Source organism: Hylobates moloch, unplaced genomic scaffold (assembly GCF_009828535.3).
Source record: "Hylobates moloch isolate HMO894 unplaced genomic scaffold, HMol_V3 SCAFFOLD_1, whole genome shotgun sequence".
Lineage (NCBI taxonomy): Eukaryota > Metazoa > Chordata > Mammalia > Primates > Hylobatidae > Hylobates > Hylobates moloch.
In genome coordinates this window covers 140174738-140195739 of record NW_026652276.1, presented here as the reverse complement: position 1 = coordinate 140195739, position 21002 = coordinate 140174738, and the positions used below count along the sequence as shown (strand labels likewise).

The following is a 21002-nucleotide window of genomic DNA, read 5'->3' as shown; positions in this document are numbered from 1 at the left end:
CCCCATTACTTGTGTTGTAGGCAGTAAAAAAATAGATTTAGATCTCTGGTTCATTGAATTGTACACCATAAAGACAATAGAAATGGAGACGTAAAAAGATAGCTTAGCAAGGGCCAGTGATTCTACCGTCAAAAACGTGCCAAATAGGATGGGTGTGGTGGCTCATGCCTGTAATCCTGGCACCTTGGAAGGCTGAGGCAGGCTGATCACTTGAGGCCAGGAGTTCGAGACCAGCCTGGTCAGCATGGTGAAATCTCATCTTTACTAAAAATACAAAAATTAGTTGGCATGGTTGCAAGCGCCTGTAATCCCAGCTACTTGGGAGGCTGAGGCATGAGACTTGCTTGAAACTGGGAGGTGGAGGTTGCAGTGAGCCAAGATCACACCACCGCATTCCAGCCTGGGTGATAGAGCAAGACTCTGTCTCAAAAAAAACTTGCCAAATAATTAATAATTGTCATATCACATGGAAGAAAAAAACAAAGCAAAACTAGAGAAAACTCTGAAACTAGAAGAAAATATAGAATGCTCAATATTTTCTAATACCTGATTATTACTGAAATTTTAACAACGTAGTTGAGAACCAGTATGATTTGGGTGCATATCAGCTCAGAAGGAAGTTGCTCCTCATTTTTTGGTTGGAAATGCTGTGCACTGTCATCTTCTTGGGCATAATTCAAAAGCTCTTCTTAAGCGTAACTTTCTAGACACACACACACACACACACACACACACGGCCAGATTCTTAATAGATTATGAATGACTCTTCTTTAAATACCTTGAATGTAGACATGCAAGGGAAAGAAGAAAAAATTCTGTATTTTTTGTTCTGGCTTCCTTGAGCACAGCTTTCTTCTCCTTTGTGTGGTTTACCTGAAATACTGAAGATCATGTTCTTATCCGTGATGACTGGCCTTCATCCTGTGTGCCTCAGAGGCTTCTAAAGGTCTGGCTCAGGGAGACCAGGCAGTGGACAAATGGCATTATGGATTATCAGTGTGCTCAGAGCCCAGGGGCTATATATAAATGTGCTGTTTGGGTGGTCAGTTGACTGCTGGGTTGAGTGCCATAATGATCCAGACCACTCACAGGCAGACCTCCTCTTTAGCAGGATGGTAGAACTGTCACAGCAAGTTGATTTGGCTATTGGTCCGATGACTTTGGACCACTAATAGAAAGCCAAAGGAAGTAAGGCAGGTGCTTAAGAATCAGAGAGTATTGCAATCCCTCTCTCTCTCACTTCCCCAACCCCCACTGACTTCTCCGCCCTCTGACTACTCCTCTCATATCAGTGGTGAGTGCTGGGAGCCCCCACATTTTGAGGTCTCAGGCAGGGGTGAGATTCAGAGGCAACAGATAGCAAGGAGGACCCAAATACACCATCACTATTTTCCCAAGGAGAAAAAGCAGGACTGGACACCCACAGAGCACATTAGACAGCCTCAGATGTGGATACCAAGGGACAAGACAATCTAAACTTCCATACAGTCAACTTACCCTATCACTAGAAAAACCAGGAGGCTTCTTACTAGAAAAAGTTTGAGGCCCTGTTGGCCAGAACACCGAATGTCTACGACAGAGGCCCAGTGGTACACATCTTGCTATTTCCCAACAACTGGAGGGAAGCCAGATGATAGCTGTCTCGAGGGGTAGACATGTGTTGGGAGAAGGTTCCATCTCCAGTCCCCTGAGGGCTTTTTAGTCAAACTTTCAGATTCCAAAGTTTAAGCATCAGTTATTGAGATGCCCTCTGAGAATGGAGCAAAGGACAGTGTCCATCAAGCGAGCCGAGCACAGCCACCCTCCCAGGGGCTTGGGGGAGGATCTGCTAGACAGCTCGGTGATGTGGCAGTGACTGGCTCTCCCGCCCAAGCAGCACACTGCCAAATCCTGCACCTCCTGCAGCACGCACTGCAAAGGGACTGTTGTCACGATGGTCACCTAGCACATACCCGAGGACTACTGTGCATTGAAAAGGTGCCATTTATGTAGCTAGAGTTGCTCTCTGTCCATCTTGCTTGGGATTTGGGGACGTGTAGCATTGAAGAGAAATCACTATTCATTGCACCCCTTTTTGCCAAATAATTAGGTCACTCACTCAGGAAAGGCCCTGTGATACACATGTGGAGTAAAGTTTGCTGTGGGAACTTGAACTCTGAATTTCCTGACTTCTGTGCAATTAAAATCCCAAAGTTAATGCTGCATTAGCATGGATTTTCCATGGTGGGTTATAAATGCAAAGTTCTATGTTTCATATGTATTTTTCTAACATATGTTACTGCCTGTGTTTCTGATTAAAAGTTCATCCAAAATAAAATAACAAGGGATTACTTTTTTCCAATAGAACTTTCCTCTTCTATAAAAGCTGGAAATAAGCCCTCACCTAAAGTTACCCAGGTTTGCAGGTGCTGAGACTTTAGAGGTGAGTAGTGTTTGTTAGCAAGACAAAGGGCATTATTCTCCTTGCAATCACCACCAGAAAGTGTTCTTTCTGTAAAGAAAATTATAGGCCACTGCTTCAAAGACATTACATAGTTAGGCACTACTACTGGAGACTTTCAGGCAGCAGGCAGGCTGGCAATCAACAAATATTTATTCTACGTCCATTGTGCATTTAGTGACTTTAAAATTCCCAGGGAAACTAGCATATAATATTTTCTAGAGCCAAATTAGTACCTGAGGTCATGCCATAATGCTTAAGGAGCTCGGCAGCTGGAAAGGAACAGGGGATCTCTAATATCTCACCTGAGTATGGGGACATTGATGGAATAAGAAAATCAGACCCCCAAAAAGGCTTTTTAAAGCTGAACTGGTCAGGGCATTTCTTCCCTTTAGATCTCCTTTAAGAGACACCCAGCCTTCATTCCCTACATGTGCATACCTGCACACAAACACATACATACACACACACACACACACACACACACACACACACAAACTCTGTCACCACCACCACTGTCTCTGCCCAGAAATTGAACCCAACTAAATGGATCAATTCATCAGATTTTGTTAAAAAACTAATGAACACTTTTTAGAAATCATCAAACGTGCCAAGATGTGTATATAGGGATGTTCATCCCAGTGTTACAGAGGAAAAATAGAAACAGCATGCCTGCCCATCAATTCAGAATTGGGATACTCCCCTAGAGAAAAATCCAACACTATTAGATACGATGTTTAGATCTTTGGCGGGGGCAGGCAGGTGAGGGACCTGAACTTGTATGGCTCACATCATGGCCCTGCGGAGAATAGGACTCTCACTCTCTTGAGTTCTCTAACTTAGTTTTATTGATACAGCTGAAAAATCACATCAGCTGTTTGGATGTGTGCATTGCATAACGATGCTTTACGAAGTCAAAATCCCCACACCCTTCTGTTACATATATGTTAGCCCCAAGCTATATCTCCTCTAAGCCGCTTTGGATAGTAGACGCTTTTTGTTTTGTTTCTGTTAACCAAGCATAAGATGTTATACTGATTCCCATTAAATTTCTCATTAGACAAGATCTTTGTGGATACTGATTCTTCATCTGGTGTGTTAAACACTCTCGACGAGCTTTGTATCATACACAGTTGATGGCTGTGGCTTCTGCATTTTCTCTTTGGTTCTAAGCCAGCTGGTAGATAATAGAATTGTAAGAAAAGGAGGGTACCAGTGTCTGGCAGAGGAGCCAAATTCTCTGAGACAAATACTAAAAGCCTGGCATTGACTTTAGTCATTGTAGGGCAAATATCTTTTTGGTCTTCATTGTTTCATAATACAGTGTTTCGCATAAGGTGACATCATAATGAATATTAGTAAGTCTCAGATGGAGTCAAGAGTTCTCTATCCGCCCACTGTCGGAAGAAAAGAGATTCTTCTTTTGCTTTCTTTTTAAAAATATTGTTTAAATTGAGGTAGAATCCACATAAAGTAAAATTAACTGTTTTTCTTTTTTTTTTTTTTTTGAGACAGTGTCTTGCTCTGTTGCCCAGGCTGGAGTGCAGTGGCATGATCTCGGCTCACTGCAACCTCCACCGCCCGGAATTCAAGCAATTCTCCTGCCTCAGCCTCCCAAGTAGCCGGGATTATGGGAGTTTGCCACCACATTCCGCTAATTTTTGTATTTTTAGTAGAGATGGGGTTTCACCATGTTGACCAGCTAGTCTCAACCTCCTGACCTCATGTGATCTGCCTGCCTTTACCTCCCAAAGTGCTGGGATTACAGGCATGAGGCACTGCAGTCAGCCCAAATTAACCATTTTAAGGTGTGCGTTTTAGTGCCATTTAGTACATTTGATGTGTTGTGCAACTATCATCTTTGTCTAGTTCCAAAATATTTTCATTATCTCAAAAGGAAACCCTGGAACCATTAAGCAGTGACTTAATCCTCCCCTCAGCCTCCAGCAATAAGTAATCTGGGTTTTTTGTCTCTATGATTTAAGTATTTCTAGATATTTTACGTAGATGTAATCATACAAAACGTGACCTTTTGTGTCTGGCTTGTTTCATTTAGCATAATGCTTTTGGAATTCATCTATGTTGTAGGATATGTCTGTGTTTCATTCCTTTGTATGGACAAATAATATTCCATTGTGCTTTATTTTTCATCAAGAGCTGGTATTACCTTCACCCCTACCCACCCACTCCTCATCCACAAAACAACTCTACTCAGTTCCATCGACTCTGCTGTGTATCTTTATGGTTTACACAGATTCTCATCTCATTATGTACCCCCATTTCACAGAAGAGGAATTTGAAGCTTAAGGTGATCACCCAAGGTCCTGGAGCCAGGCTTTAAAACCAAGACTTCTCACTCTAAGTCTTCTGTTGTTTTTCTGAAGTTCTCTGCAATGATAACTTTTCTTTCTTTGTTTTAGACATTCATCCAACTCATTTCTCCAATAGATTTCTTTACTTAGTAAACCTCAACTTGGATCCTTTCTCTGATGAAATAGGGAGTGAAGAATCACGCCCTCCTTTGTTAGGTAGATGAAGGCACATGGTGCTAAGTGGTTTACTTCTCTAAGGACCTAGAGCTGCCTTATAATAGAGCTAAGACTAGCTCTGGCTGTCAGGATGGCAGTTTGTTCTGAAAGTTGCTAAAATGCACAGCCTCCTAAAATGCTCACCCTCCTGCTGAATTATAAAAGACAGCCACTGAGTCCAAGAGACGCAGGGAAGTGGTATCTGAAATAAAATAATTCTATAAATGTGCATTCATTAATTTCTTCATTCAGCAAGAATAAATTAAAGTCTCACTCTTACAGAACTGTAATTAATATATGATTTAGATATTAATATGGAAAAGGCTGGCAGGGAAATTGCTAGAAATTTTTCTCTGGGGTTTGTTTGGCTTTTTAGACATCAAAGTGCAATGTATCACCTAGCACTTAGTCTGATCAAGCACCAAATTCTTTTTCTTGCTTACATTAGATCTGCTGAAGTTCTACTTTTCTGAAATACCATCCTTACTCATGAGCTAGGATGGTACTTCATCCTGTGATACTCCGTGCATCATTTTCCAATGGACTAGAGTGTTGATTTCTAATACAACTCCTTTGTGTTATTTACTAATTATATCCTTTCTAATATCTTCAGTTAGTAAGTTTGAATGATGTAATGTGACAAATAATAGGAATATTTATTTTTCTAGGTCTTATGGAATCCTTTTCCTCCTGGGTAATATTTCCTTCCAAACTGGCGGACTTATTTGAAGTTTTATTAGCAAACCAAAATCTAAATCAGAATACTTAAATTGTGGAACCATCAAAGCTGAGTTACCTTATGAAAGTCTTAAAAGGAACAGATTTTATTCCAAGTGATTAAGCCAAGTATGATCTTAGTTAATCCCGTGCACAGCACGGAACAGTTGTTTTCCTGTCTATCGACACATCTCCAAGTTTGAAAGCATTTGGGGATCTAAGCTGGCCCTTTATAGTTGTTAAATTCAGTGGATAAATATCAATTTTGGGCTTTTTTAGTAATTCAGAAGGAATTTCAGCAATCTTTGATACCTAGAGGAAGTCGGTAATCATTGCTATTAAAAGCAAGGAAGTGAAGGCTTCATACAGTGAAGGCTTTTGGTCTCAAACCACTGACTGGACCATTCAGAAGCCTGTGTTGACTGCTTTTGTGGATCAACTGTGTTTGGAAAGTGAAAGAAAAAAAAGAAGAAATTGCAGTAATGCTTTGGAGAGGCCACAGAGGACAATTATTTTGTATTTGGAAGGAAATATGAATTCAGATTTTGTCATATTTGTATGTAGAGAGCCTCTTACTTCTGTGGTCAACCCAGAAACTCTACATTTCGATATTTTCACATTTTTTTTCTGGAGCAAAAACCAACAGCCATTTATAATTAAAACCTTTCTGGAAAGAATACTCCAACCTTCCTCACTCTCACTCAATTGAATTTCAATTAACGTTTAATAATTCGGCTCGGCTTTCAGAGTCTATAAAGCATAAGCAGTCAGCCTTGTTGAAGATGGAGAAGCGATGTTTTCACAGTTCCACAAATGTTTCTAATTGGCATGAGCCACTTGCTAATGGGAGATAAATTGCCCGGGGTGGGTGTGGGTGGGTGTGCTGTGTGTGTGCACACTCACGCAGGCACACAAGCATGCATGCTTGTGGCGGTAACGACCTGTGGGTGTACCCAGGCTTCACTCGACATGCCATGATGCAAACTTGAGCTAAACGGGAAATTAAAGAGGGCCCAGGGCTGGGCCATGACAGCAGCGGCCACACTGGGATGGGAGGAGGCGAATAGTTGGTTCCTTACCAAGAACCCGGCAGCAGGCCCAGCCTCCCATCATGGACAGTGGACAGGAGCTTAGAAAATACATGGACCAAATGAAAATGACTCCTTTTGACTGAAACTAGCTGTGCGTCAGGCTTCTCGCCGCCTCTCCTAATTTTCTCTCATGTAAATGAACATGGTAGAAGATGACAGAAAGTCGACAAGAATCATTTTTCTTTCTTCCTTGCAGTCATGTCAGTAATAGCCCTGGGTTTTATAGCTGAAAAATATATGTTTATTTGCTCATTAATTTTCCTCTCTCTCCCTTGCCTTTTCTTGGCATTAGGTGGAATGTTATTTAAAACAAGACACAGTTCAGCTTCAAAAAGAAAAATCATTCTGCAAAATACAGCTTAGATCCATTTACTGGTCATTTATCATCCCTAAGAGAGTGGAGTAGAAATTTCTATATTTGGGAGATTTGAATGATTTACAGTGCAGCTGCGACTCTTGTTGGCACCAGGATCCAGGGACACAGTAGGTTCCTTAGGATTTCGAAGAGTGTCCCAAACTGTTTTGAAATGACATGGAGAATATTCAATGTGGCATATGCAGAGCAGCTTGAAAATCACTTATCTTCACTGCATTCCTTCAAATGTGACACAGGCTGCTGCTCAGAGGGTAGACTCAACCCAGAGGCCTGTCATTTTCTGAGAGGTGATCAAAAGTCTTCATCTCCACATCTAAGTGTGTATTTCTTCTCTCTGGTGTTTTAAAAAGCTTGGTTTTATGCATCTTCCATTTCCTTCAAATAGTGGGCAAATAACAATGTGCCTATTATGGTACATGGCACATAGTTGAAGCCCAATAAACATTTGTTGAGTAAATAAATAGTTAACTAGAATGTTAAAAGCATTGCTAGCATTATTGTCTTGGCCTTAACAGTGCAAGAATAGACTTGAGGCAATCAAGTAATTTCCCTTAACAGTATAAGCTAATTATTTGAGAGATGAAGATCTGGTGCATCGTATTTATTTGTCAGGTTCCATTTGCTCCTAATTAAAGGTGGAAAAGTTGTTTGTAGCTTTGAAGGGATGGCACAATGACCCACTCCTACATAGATTTTTTATTTTCCTTGCCACGTTTTCAAGGAAAATACATCAAGATAAAATTAACAGGCATTCCTCTTACTTACTTCTGTTTTCTTTTCTCTGTTACTATTTTCTAGAGGGCAGGCAGGGTGTGGAGCAGGAAACTGTTTTGACTGTACTTTTACAGCCCATCTGCCTACCTGACTTCTATAGTTGGTTCTGCTAACCTTGGCTGACTAATAAAATCATCCTCCCACATAAATACCAGCTACGGTGTAAGCCTCAGAAAGTTTAATTCATTCATTCCTTCCTTCATGCCACAAATATGAATTCAGCGTATCATATGTATCAGGCTCTGTGCTAAAGTTGTGTATTTAACACTGAGTAAACTCTAACACGGTTTCTGCTCTAAGCTTACAATCTGAGATGGTTGATGAATATTAATTAAATAATCATACTAAAATTATATCGCTACAAACTAAACTATTTTTTAAAAGAAATATGGTTCTACTAGGACCATATAACAACAGGAACTGATTTACACTAGGAGACCAGGGAGAAGTTTACTAAGGAGAAGGCTGGACTGAAGAAAGGGAATGTCTGAAGAACGTCTGAAGAAAGGGAAAGAGCATCCTAGGCAAGAAGATTGTGAAACGCGAAGGCCTCATGTCTGGAGGGTGCATGATGTGCCCTCCAGAAACTGAAAGTTGGCCAGTGTGGCTGGGTGGGAAGAGAAAGGGCTGATGGGAAGGCAGGCCCACGCCCTGCAGGGACCACACCTAGGCCATATTAAGGGCTTGGACCTTCATCCCCTGAGCATTAGACAGACTTACAAAGGTTAAAGCCAAGGGTGAGGAAGTAGAGGCAGGGAGAAGGGATACATGGCCCTTATCATGTCTGTGTTTTGGAGTAGGGGAAATGTAAGTATCAATTATTCACAAATACAACAAGGGAGATGAAGATGCTGAGCCCTAGACAATCCTTTCTTTGCTGCAGATGAAGTTCCTGGAAATTCTTTACAATCCACTCTCCCTTCCACTAAATTTCAGAAAGAGTGCATCCAGGTCCCTAGCTGTGTGCTGAGTAACACTTGCACGTGGCCATTGCTGGACCATTCAGCAATAACATCTCCTCTTGTCAGCTCTTCTAGCCCCTTCTCGCTCTTTCTGCTTTTCCTTTTGATCATAGGGAGGTGGCAAAACACAGTTCATTTCTCTTTTTGGCAAAGTGTGAATGGCATGGCTTTTGGCACCTTCTCTCCTGGTTTAGAGAACAAGCTTTGGAGGTAGAGTGGCTTTGCCTCTCCTTTAGCCTTACAGGGTTGTTCTGAGGATTAGGTAGCTTGATACTTGTAAAATATATAGAACAAGGACTGGCACCTAGCATGTACTTAGTTAATGCTAGCCATTATTATTACCTATTTTTGCAGATATAGAAAGCTGTCAAAGATATATTGCTAAAGGGACAAAAAGCAAGATACAAAACTATGTATTAAAAGAGCTTGCTTTTGTGCAAAGCAAATGTCTGAGGATATGTGGTGGTTATATCTGAGGAAGAGGACTGGGGTTTAGGGGAGAAGGCTAGGCAAGTGGCTTTTACTTTTTCATCTAATATTTTTGTAGTAATTGATTTTTTATTATAAAAAGTATACTTTTATAGTAATGAAATTACAAGGAATAGTTTAGAAAGTCCATACTTTCCATCATGTCATTTTCTTAAAAAGGCATGATGATTTCAACATAACCTCTTTTCATATTTTTTCATCCTTAAATTCGGAAATATCATCCAAAAACTTTTCCTGGGAGTAAAGAAACATGTATCTAAAACCCAGCAATTCCCCAGATTTTCGTTTCTTTGCTATGCCATAGTCAAATAAAAGTTTTTAAAATTACATGCTATTTTAATTCCACAGTTACAAAATTATTCTAGTTATTCTTTCATCTCTGCATATACATATATAGAGTTGTCTGGAATGCTGTTCACCCACCAGATATAAACAACGCATTTGGCTTCATTGTTGCTGACTTCATTGCAAAGCATTGCTTAAATTTTTATAATAAGCATTTTTATAAAAACAATGAAATCATTGCTCAAAATTGGAGATGAGAAGTGTTAGTTCACTTTTCTGTTTAGAAGTAAACATGGCCAGGTGTGGTGGCTCACGCCTGTAATCCCAGCTCTTTGGGAGGCCGAGGCAGGTGGATCACGAGGTCAAAAGATGGAGACAATCACAGCCAACATGGTGAAACCCTGTCTGGGTGGGCATGCCTGTAGTCCCAGTATCGGAGGGTGAGGCAGAGAATCGTTGAACCGAAGGCCGAGTTGCAGTGAGTATCTCCCACCGAGGGAGAAAGGGAGGAAACACAGTACCCAGCATCTAATCTTTCCCAGACATTTAGGATGCTGAACTTCTTCAGGATTATGAAGGTCAGTAGCTGTTGTGCAGTATCTGTTGCTCATGAAAAAGGTGAGAAGTGGACTATGTGGCTACTGAATCAGGATGACGAAAATATTTTAAATGATGATCACATATTAACATACAGTCTACCATCCTTTCCTCTTGTTTTTTATTTATTTTTTTTCTTAGCAGGTAGAGGCTCTTTATGTTTAATTAAGGATTTTGATTAATTGAATTGGTATTTTTCAACAGTGTATGTAACTGGTTGAGAATCATTAATATTATACAATGTTAGAGCATGGTAGCTTTGATCATCATTTAAATACAACCGTTTCCTTGCCCAGCAATTATACACCACTATCATGAATCAGGTAAGAACACAAATCTGGAAAGAACTTTGAGTCCCCTGGTAAATACTTCCTGAAGCCAATGGGAGCTTGCCAATTAGACAGTCATCTCTGCATAAGATGTATTTCCAACGAGTAACTGCATTATACAGTCCTTAGCACATTGTGCCCCTTGGGATATGATGATAATTGACTGTGTCACAGAAGAAACAATTTTGAAGAAACTGGGACTAAGCTGATTATCAACTGAATCTTTAGAACGGGGTTAGCAAATGATGGCCCAAGGGCCAAATCTGGCCTGCTGCCTAATTTTGTCCAGTGTATGAGCTAAAAATGGTTTTTATGTTTTAAGTGACTGGGGAAAAAAATCAAAAGTAGAATAACATTTCATGACATGTAAAAATTATATGAAATTCAGATTTCCTGTCCCTGAAGTTGTATCAGAACATAGCAGATTCATTCATTTACACATTGTCTGCAGCTGCTTTTGCACCACAATATCAGAGTTGAGTAGTTGTGACACAGAAGAAAATATTGACTATCTGACTCTTTATAGAAAAAGTTTGCTGACCCCTCCTTTAGACTCAGGTACAAGTTATTTGTGTGCATGTCTGCTTATGAATGGATAATGCTTTTATGTTAGAAATGTATCCGGCCGGTTGATGTGGCCATCAAAGGAGGTGCAATACTTCATATTCTTCTATTTTCCTCACTCCCTTCACAAAGTCAAAAGAAAGCTATTGAGTGAGAAAAAATTAAGAGTATTGGAAGGGACCACAAGAAAAATCTTGGTAACAGAAAAGACCTACACATTACCTCCGAAGCTTGTAAATTACTAACTCTAATTTTAAGCCCTAAAATCAGATTAGTTCTCTACTTTTTAAAATTTGAAATTATTTATTCTCTGTGTCTGAGAAATATTTTGAGAGGCAAGAGCATTTGTTCCTGTGACTCTTACAAAATACAGTGGCTGGCTGGGCGCGGTGGCTCACCCCTGTAATCCTAGCACTTTAGGAGGCTGAGGCAGATGGATCACAAGGTCAGGAGTTCAAGACCAGCCTGGCCAAGATGATGAAACCCCATCTCTACTAAAAATACAAAAATTAGCTGGGCATGGTGTCAGGTGCCTGGAATCCCAGCTAATCAGAAGGCTGAGGCAGAGAATTGCTTGAAGCTGGGAGGCAGAGGTTGCAGTGAGCCGAGATCGCACCACTGCACTCCAGCCTGAGCGACAGAGCGAGACTCCATCTCAAAAAAAAAAAAAAAAAAAAAAAAAAAAATTAAAAAAATACAGTGGCACACCAGATGGAGGCTCTTTGTTCAGTGGTATCACCATATTGAATGGTGCTCTTTGGTGTATCCTTGCATTCAGTTGTAGATACGATATAATGCATGATTGGATAATAGGAAATACCTTTTAGTAGAATGTGTAATTCTTGATAGGATATCCTGCCCATTGGCTTTGACAGTTGAATTAACCTATTTGGCTGACATTGACCCTCCTACTGACCACAATATATAAGAAAATATGAAATTAATATAAAAGCTATCTTGTACTGGTAGCAAGATAGCTACTGGTAGGAAACATTAACAATAGCATCACAAAATATAGAATTGAAAATGTGAGTCACTTTGCTTTTAAATCTCTATCATGTAGATGACTGACTTCAGTTGTTCTCTCCCCTCTCTTTTGTTGTTTCAGAGGTTGAAGGCTGCATTGACTCACCACCCTGCTGCCATGTCAAATGGGAACATGAACACCATGGGACACATGATGGAGATGATGGGCTCCCGGCAGGACCAGACGCCACACCATCACATGCACTCGCACCCACATCAGCACCAGACACTGCCACCCCATCACCCTTACCCACACCAGCACCAGCACCCAGCGCACCATCCTCACCCTCAACCCCATCACCAGCAGAACCATCCACATCATCACTCCCATTCCCACCTTCATGCACACCCAGCACATCATCAGACCTCGCCACATCCGCCCCTGCACACCGGCAACCAAGCACAGGTAGACCTTTTCCGTGATCTCTTTCCCCTTCTTATTCTCCTTCTTAACAGTGCAAGCTCTAATGCTGGGGTCATTTGCAGCTTGTCTTGTTTGACAAGCCCGGGTGTTCTATCTTACATTCTAGGGAGCTCTGTTTATCTCGTAGGAGGCAAGTCTTACCCGTAAGACCCTACCAGAACATAATTTCTATAAATAATATACTAAATAATATCAGGTCTAGTCTTTAAGGGCAAGTATAAACTTTAAGTTCTCCAAAATCTATTTTTGCAGTGTGTCAGAAAGTTAGCCCCTCTCAAAAGTAATATGAATCGATGGATTAGGAAGAACTTAAGCTTGTGAAGAAAGATGTGAATTAAGAATCAGAAAAATGAGTTAATTCTAACCCTGGTTCTAGCTGCTATGTTTTAAAACATCATAGAGACTCAATTTTGTCACTTGTAAAATGGAAGTTAAATACAACAGGCAATCTTCTGAGTAACAGTGAATGTTAAAAATCTAAAGAGTAACAATTCAAGGCAGACAAAGAAGCTCCATCATGGATGCTAGGGCATAAGGTGCTGTGTAAATGGTGAAGAGAGGTGACTCATCCCCCTGAATGAGAAATGCGTTGGAGGGAACAGAAAGAGAGCCAAGTTCTGTAGATGATCAGACCAAGAGAAAGGCCAAATCCCAGTGGGGGAGAGTCACCAGGAGTGGCTGCAAAGAAAGCCAGCATTTAGACAAAACTGAAAGAGGGTTGGGGGACCAGGCAGACATTATGTCACCCACGGCCAAGAAGAGAGGCGAGTCCTATACTGGAATGAGTTTTAGTAAGTGGATGAAGGGCATGTCCAGGATCATGGCCGGGCCTAGACACTTTGGATCCTCAAGCAGAATGACCTTCATCCATACCCTCCACCCAGTCCACACTGCCAGCTTCCAACCAGCTGGATCAGAAGAGTGTCGGAAGCGTGGAACCGCCAAATAACACTTATTCACTGTCTCCTCTGTCATCTGCCTCTGGAGACGAGACCTTATACCAGGCAGCTTTTTGAACTCTTGAGCCCTCCTCCATTAACATGCAGCAAACCTGGACAGCCATCCACAGAATGGGTCAGGCACAAGCAACTCTCGAAGCTATTCATTAGATAAACTGTCTTTTGCAAGGTTCTTAGAGGTGTTCTACATTGTGAATAAGAATGGAGCATTAGAATAAGATAACCTTAATTTTTTTCCTGCTTTCCTCACTGTGTGATTGTGAACAGAAACAATTAACCTCTCTAACCCTCAGTTTTCTCATCTGTAAAATGGGGCTGGGTAATAGTAGACTAAACTCCTAGGCTCTTATGAGTATTAAATAAGAGAATCTCTGTAAAGCCCTTGGCACAGTGTTCAAAATATGTTATTCCAAACCAAAATAATAGAAGTTTAGCAAATTGTATAGCAATCAAACGCTATCCAGAGAACCTTTTTCGTCACATTTTTAGTCAGGTGCCATACTAGAACATGTATTTAGAAAGGAAAAAAAGAACTACAAAGTCAACGACGGGCAAATTGATTCACATTTGTACTTAGCTTATAAGGAAACGAGAACATCAAGGTTTGGTTGCCTTTGTGGGCAAGTTATTTCACAGAGCAAGTTATATAACAATTCTTTGAATATAAAAGCCATTCACTAGCCAATTACCAATTAGCCAATTGCCCTCTGTTTCAAGTCAGTAAGCGGCCAATTGTATATGCAATTAGTTAATTGCTATTATAATTAGCTTCATGAACAGTTGCTTTTTTAAATTGTATACTAAACAGAAAGAGCCCAGGTTGGTCTTGCTAAAATTTGAACCAGATCATTTAGGCAGTATCCCAAAATACCACTCTTAAATTGTATTAACTTGGCTGATTACTGAGATCTTGCCATTTTGCTTAATTGTATGATTATCTGAAAGTAGGAACAGAATCCTTTGAACGCTGAGATTCGAAGATGATTTGGAATAAAATCTGCCTTTTTGAAATTTTATTTTATTACTTTTGATCAAAATTTTCAGAGCATCTATGCCAAGAGAATTCTGCTTTAAAAATAAAATTACAAGCAACAATAATTACCAGGTATACAAATTCTGGTTTTAGGGTGATATTTCATTTTCTCCTGCCTTCTTGTGCTCCTCCTGCATGTAAGGATGTGATTGTAGAGTGCTGGTTTCAAGGAATTTCTCTTAACCAATCCTGAACCTACATTACACCTGAAACCACGTCACTTATGCCTTTGGGTGAAGGCACAGGAAAAGTATCATGGGTTACAGGTTGATTAAACTCAGGGTAGGAGGATACAGAATTGAAAGGTAAGTCCCTGCAATGGAGATTAAAAAACAATTTTTTCCTATTTGAGGGTTTTGTCTGGGGCTGGCAATAAGAGATTATAATTCACGAAAGGAAACAGTTAAAGGCAAAAATATCCAAGCAGTTAGCACATTCCCTCTTAATGCTTTTCTTTGCAGTAGTTAGCTCAGGAATTAGCATCTGAAATGACAAGTGCTAAGCCTCTGCCAATAACAAGGATGACGTCTTCACTAGCAATTCTGATGAGTAAGACCTTAGACAGTTAATTTATTTTGTTATTCCTCTATAATCGGAAGGAAAAAAGTCACCAACAAACAGTTCTAGAAAATGTCTTTGCTGGCCTGGTGCAGTGGCTCACGCCTGTAATCTCTGCACTTTGGGAGCCCGAGGCGGGTGGATCACGAGGTCAGGAGTTCAAGACCTGCCTGGCCAAGATGGTGAAACCCCGTCTCGACTAAAAAACTACAAAAATTAGCCAGGCATGGTAGCAGGCACCTGTAATCCCAGCTACCTGGGAGGCTGAGGCAGGAGAGTCTCTTGAACCCAGGCAGCAAAGGTTGCAGTGAACCGAAATCGCGCCACTGCACTCCAGCCTGGGCGACAGAGAGAGACTCCGTCTCAAGAAAAAAAGAAAATGTCTTTGCTTTGCATAAAATTACTAAGATGCAGTTCAACCTCAACCCTGGGCCTGGTTCTTTTACAGTTAGTCATAGAAGGTTTGATAGAGTTTTGGATTCAAATACATCACCATCAGTCAACTGATGTCAACCAGTAGCCATTATTAGTGCAATTACAGTCATTCTGATTGATTTCAATCATAGTGCTGGAATGTAGTAGAAAAGATTGTTGGGCTTCATTTTTAAAACTTTTGGCCTGTTATTTCTGCAGGTTAAATGTCTCTTGTAAAACAACTTTATATGTATTACCGTCATAAACCTGAGTGACTGAGAAATGGGAGAGGAAAAGAAAAAACACCTTTTATTGAGAATGAAGAAGGAGGAAGGAGTGAAGTGCATGAGGGAACGCATTAGGTGTCCAGACATATAAAGAGTCAGTCGTAGAAATTTCACAAGGTGCTGTGTGTCTGCCTTATGAATAGAAATAAAGCTCTATGTGTGGGGGTCTCCAAGCCTTAGATGTTGCTGAGTCCGACACAGACCTTGCAAGGACTCTATAAGCATAGTAAAACTTTTTAATAAAGTGCTTTGCCACTCTTAGGATTTCCTTCTAATGTAACTGTATGGTAATGCACAAGCAACTCTCACTATCTCACATACACAGAGTGTGACAGGGCTCAGTGCTGCTTCAGGCATCAATTTAATGCTTTCAAAGGCCCAGCTTCCCAATCACCTAGAAAGCTCTCCTGGATCTCCTTTCACCCTGGTGAGCGCTCTGAGGGGCAGGCAGGCCCAGCTGGAGTGTGCAGGTCCAGCTAGTCCTCTGCATTAAGAACTGTGAAATAGTCAAAATAGGATTTCATCTGCTTTCCTGGCTTCATGGGCTTCTTTTCATAGGAGTGACAGTGGCAACGATGTCCGAGAGGTGTGTTAGGAACACAATTTTACCACTATTAGAATGAAAGGAGCCTACAACCTGCTCAGAGGTGTTCTGCAGATGACAGATGAGTCATCCATATTGTGATAATAACCCTGACCTTTCTGTTTTCACCCTGTAGCCATACATTGGCTATTTTAAAGTTGTTCATTTGTTTTTGTTTTTGTTTTTGTTTTTAGAGACAAGGTCTTGCTCTGTTGCCCAGGCTGGAGTGCGGTGGCACAATCATAGCTCATGGCAACCTCAACCTCCTAGGCTCAAGCAAGCCTCCCACCTCAGCCTCCTGAGTAGCTAAGACTACAGGCATGCGCCACCAGGCCTGGCTAATTTTTCCTTTTTTTTTTTTTTTTTTTTTTTTTTTTTGTAGAGACAGGGTCTTGCTATGTTACCTAGGCTGGTCTCAAACTCCTGGCCTCAAGTGATCCTCCCGCCACACCTGGCCCTTACTTTAAAGTTTTTAAACACACTGTCAGTAAAACATTTTTAATAGTTGAAGGAGAAAAATAAATGTTTCCTCTACCATGATTCGGCCAAATGCCTGTCAGGGAAAAATTCATCTGACTACATCTTTTCACAAGTCATTCCTATATCTTGCCAACACATCATAGAATATAGGTCAGTGACGCTTTTTCTTTTCTTTCATGAGTGTGATTTCATCATCTATTTCATTCATAGGAGGCAAGTCTCATATGCCGACTGAAGGGATAGATAGACTTTCTGTGCTTTGCTTTTTAACATCAGCTTGGGCTTCTTCCCTTACCTAACACGTCCTTCCCTATCCCCAACACCTCCTCCCTCTCTGTCCCAGCAGGTTTCACCAGCAACACAACAGATGCAGCCAACCCAGACAATACAGCCACCCCAGCCCACAGGGGGGCGCCGGCGAAGGGTGGTAGACGAGGATCCCGATGAGAGGCGGCGGAAATTTCTGGAACGGAACCGGGCAGCTGCCACCCGCTGCAGACAGAAGAGGAAGGTCTGGGTGATGTCATTGGAAAAGAAAGCAGAAGAACTCACCCAGACAAACATGCAGCTTCAGGTGCAGCCCACGGTGTCTTTCCCCGGGACTCAAAGGCCCTCTGCTCCACGGTTATTTCCGGCCCTGACAGGCAGTTGTTGATCTAAGCAGTGATACCACACACTTAGTCCACAGAGGAGCCGCAGCCCCACTCCTCGAGCTTTATTAATTCCGGGACACTCTACAAAACAAAATTAACCATTCAGTTTTCAATCAATTTGCCCACAAAGCTCTGAGAAGGGGGGACCTACCCCACTAAGCTGTAGGGCTGGGAGCACAGGCTTTAATCCGACAGAGATCCAAACCCTGGTTCAGCAATTACTTGCTAGGCTTAACTCTCTGGCTCTCAGTTTCTTCCGCTATAGAATGGGAATAATAACTTTATAGAGTTGTTACGTTAGGAGCAATAAACAAACTAATGTCTCCAAAGCAGTTGCCCAGTACCTGGCCCATAAAAAACCTTCAACTGAAAAGGAGCTTTTCATTATATTCACTAGGTTGAGGGGGTTGCCTTGGCTTATACTTGATTATCTCTATTTTTGTTTCATGGAAGAAAGAAAGGTTGATGGTCATTATGTAGCTCTGAAAGAAAAGGCATGTTTTCATCTCATTTGCCAACTCACCAAGATTTGAGTCTTGCATAATTTTTGCTTTTTATGAATGGCTTCACTGGGGAGATTTTATAATGAGGCACAGAAGCGTCTGGGAGTGTCTAAGAGAAAAGGAAGAAACTCTACTACCCGGGCTTCTCCAACAGACTTTATAGTTTATAATGATGCAGTTCAGAGCATTTGTTCTAATGTTAAAAATATGTGCACTATTAGCAGAAAAAAAAAAGGCAAGTAAATAGACATGTATGTGATCCACGGTCCAGGGATCACATTAAGAGTTGCGGATTATACTCCAGTGCTTCCAGAAGCTGAGAGAATGACCAAAGAGAGTGGGGCAGGGAGGAAATTACCCTACATAGGGAGACTGCATTTTAAGAGTTCATGGGGTCTGGGCACAGTGGCCCATACCTGTAATCCCAGCACTCTGGGAGGCTGATCACTTTGGGAGGTGGCTGAATCACTTGAGGCCAGTAGTTTGAGACCAGCCTGCCCAAGGTGCAGAAACCCCGTCTCTACTAAAAATACAAAAAAATGTGCTGGGCATGGTGGTGCACACCTGTGGTCCCAGCTACTCAGGAGGCTGAGGCAGGAGAATGGCTTGAATGCAGGAGGGAGAGGTTGTAATGAGTCAAGATCGCACCACTGTACTCCAGCCTAAGCAACAGAGTGAGACTCTCTCAAATAAATAAATAAATAAATAAAAAGATTTAATGGCTAGTCATTGGTAGGTCACTTTTATCTTCTTCCCACACCTAGTTCTCTGTGCATCCTTAGAAAGGAACAGTTAGGGTGCCAAACCTCAAAGCCTTTGCATATTCAGTTTCATTAAATGGAGACGGCGTGGGGCTTCCAGTGTACAAATTGAAGGTATATAAGGAAAGCATGTGTTGTATGAGGGCCTGAATTTCATAATTTATGGATGTTCATTTTTCCCCCTAAGTGTGTCATTCTTTTTGTGATAGACATGATGAGAAAGAAACTGGGAAACATATAGCAGATTTGAGGAAAATAAGATAATGATTCCCCCACTAACTTGTATGCTGCGGGAAGATTGGGACTGTCTCTTACTACTCCCTCCGCCCACTATCTATCTATCTGCTGTTTATAGTGTAGTGTCTACACTCAGCAACTTATTTGTTGAATAAATGAATGGGTTCCCCTGTTTATAGTATAGTGTCTACACTCAGTAACCATTTGTTAAATAAATGAATGAATTCCTCATTGCTGAAGTGTCTAAGAATTGGCTGCTTGACCACTTGGCAAGGATGTGATTGCAGGGAGTCAAGCCACCAGAGAAATGGCTGGACTCAGCCACCTTTAAAGCCACTTGTAGAATCTGACAGGCACGGTAGTATCTGAGAAACTTTTAGGTAGAATGTGGTTAAGCATTTTTCTTTTTTGAGACAGGGCCTCACTCCATTGCCCAGGCTGGAGGGCAGCTTACTGCAGCCTTGACTTCCTGGACTCAAGTGTTCCTCCTACCTCAGCCTCCTGAGGTGCACACCACCATGCCTGGCTAATTTTTTTTTTCTCTCTAGAGACAAGGTCTTCTTATTATGTTGCCCAGGCTCGTCTCAAACTCCTGGGCTCAAGCAACCCTCCCACCTTGGCCTCCCAAAGTGTTGGGATTATAGATGTGAGCTACTATGCCCAGCCAAGCATTTTTAATATTAATAATCATATTTTAATTTTGATGTGTATTGAAAAATAGAAGATCAAATCTGCAGTTTCAAAGATATTAGTAAGAAGGCTAAATCATTCAAAATTGAGTTAATTTGCACAAGCATGTTAAGTAAATAAAAGTTCTTGTATATGTGAACCTAGTAAATATTACCGCAGTGGTTCTGCAATAACTGAAGTGGGGGGAACCCCAGGAATTTGCCACCATTTCTGAGGTCTGCAGGAGGATGATGCAAACATGTAGGTTTTCTCAATCTTGGCCCTATTGACTTCTGGGCTTGATCATTCTTTGTTGTGCCCTGTGCATTGCAGGCTATTTAGCAGCATCCTTGGACTTTACCCACTATATATCAGGAGCACATCTTCCAACTATGACAACCAAAGAGTCTCCAAACATTGCCAAATGTCCCCTGGTGGTGGTTGGGAAGGGAGGTTGGGTGGCAAAATCAGCCTTAGTTGTGAACCACTGCTTAGATGAAGGAGCCAAAAATAGCCAGCTGGCACATATCAGCTGCCAAGGCTTTAAATCCGTTTTAACTAAAACGAGTCCTTGCAGAATTCCTTCAGGGTATATGATCCTAATGCATGCAAACATGGAGGGATCATAGCAGAGAGCCAGGAAAGTAAAGCTGTCCACTGACTTTGAGGCCAGAGGTGTTCGTGACTTGGCATATGCATATTTATGATTGCTTTTACAAAACGTACAAGGTAAATTTACCCTTTGCTAGACCCTAATGCACTGATTTTTTTTTTTCACATTTGTTTAGAGCCAAATGGCTAAGGAAAAAAAGAAACTAGAACTCTAGCTCCCAAAACCAGAAATAAAGAATCCTACTGAGTTCATGTAACAGGCACCAATATCTTTTGGTAGTTAAAACAGTACCCAAAAAAGGGACAGTCTCTGAACAGACTAAATTGTTGATATTTTCCAACCACTGCTTTGCCTTGGAGGGACAGAAGCCACAACCGCCCAGTGTTCTCTGTGAAGCTGAGTGTCCTGCATCAGGCCCTGGGATGCTGGAGAGGATGCTGCAGATTCCGCTACCTTTGAATGACCCTTTCCCTCTCACTGGACCTTTGTCAAAAGAAAAAGGTGTCTCTCTTGAGGCTGGACCAGTGAGCCAAATTTTAAGTAAACAAAAATGGAAGGTGCTAAGCAAACAAACTCCAGCCAAATGGAATATCCAAGGTCTGGATGGCCAGCTGCCACTTTTGAGTTGTTTTCCAGCATAGAACCCTCTA

General features: G+C 41.4%; 1 protein-coding gene across 5 annotated transcripts in view; it reads left to right on the top strand.

The window, feature by feature from the left end:
- The window catches only part of CREB5 (cAMP responsive element binding protein 5), a 426750-nt gene that overhangs the window by 392557 nt on the left and 13191 nt on the right, over positions 1–21002 (top strand). For 3 of the 5 annotated variants that reach the window (XM_058446185.1, XM_058446186.1, XM_058446187.1), the window contains 2 exons: positions 12261–12584; positions 17260–17490. In XM_058446185.1, coding sequence (XP_058302168.1) covers positions 12261–12584; positions 17260–17490 — 555 coding nt within the window. The remainder of the gene's footprint in view (positions 1–12260; positions 12585–17259; positions 17491–21002) is intronic. The other 2 variants (XM_032758510.2, XM_032758506.2) reach the window with 1 other exon arrangement.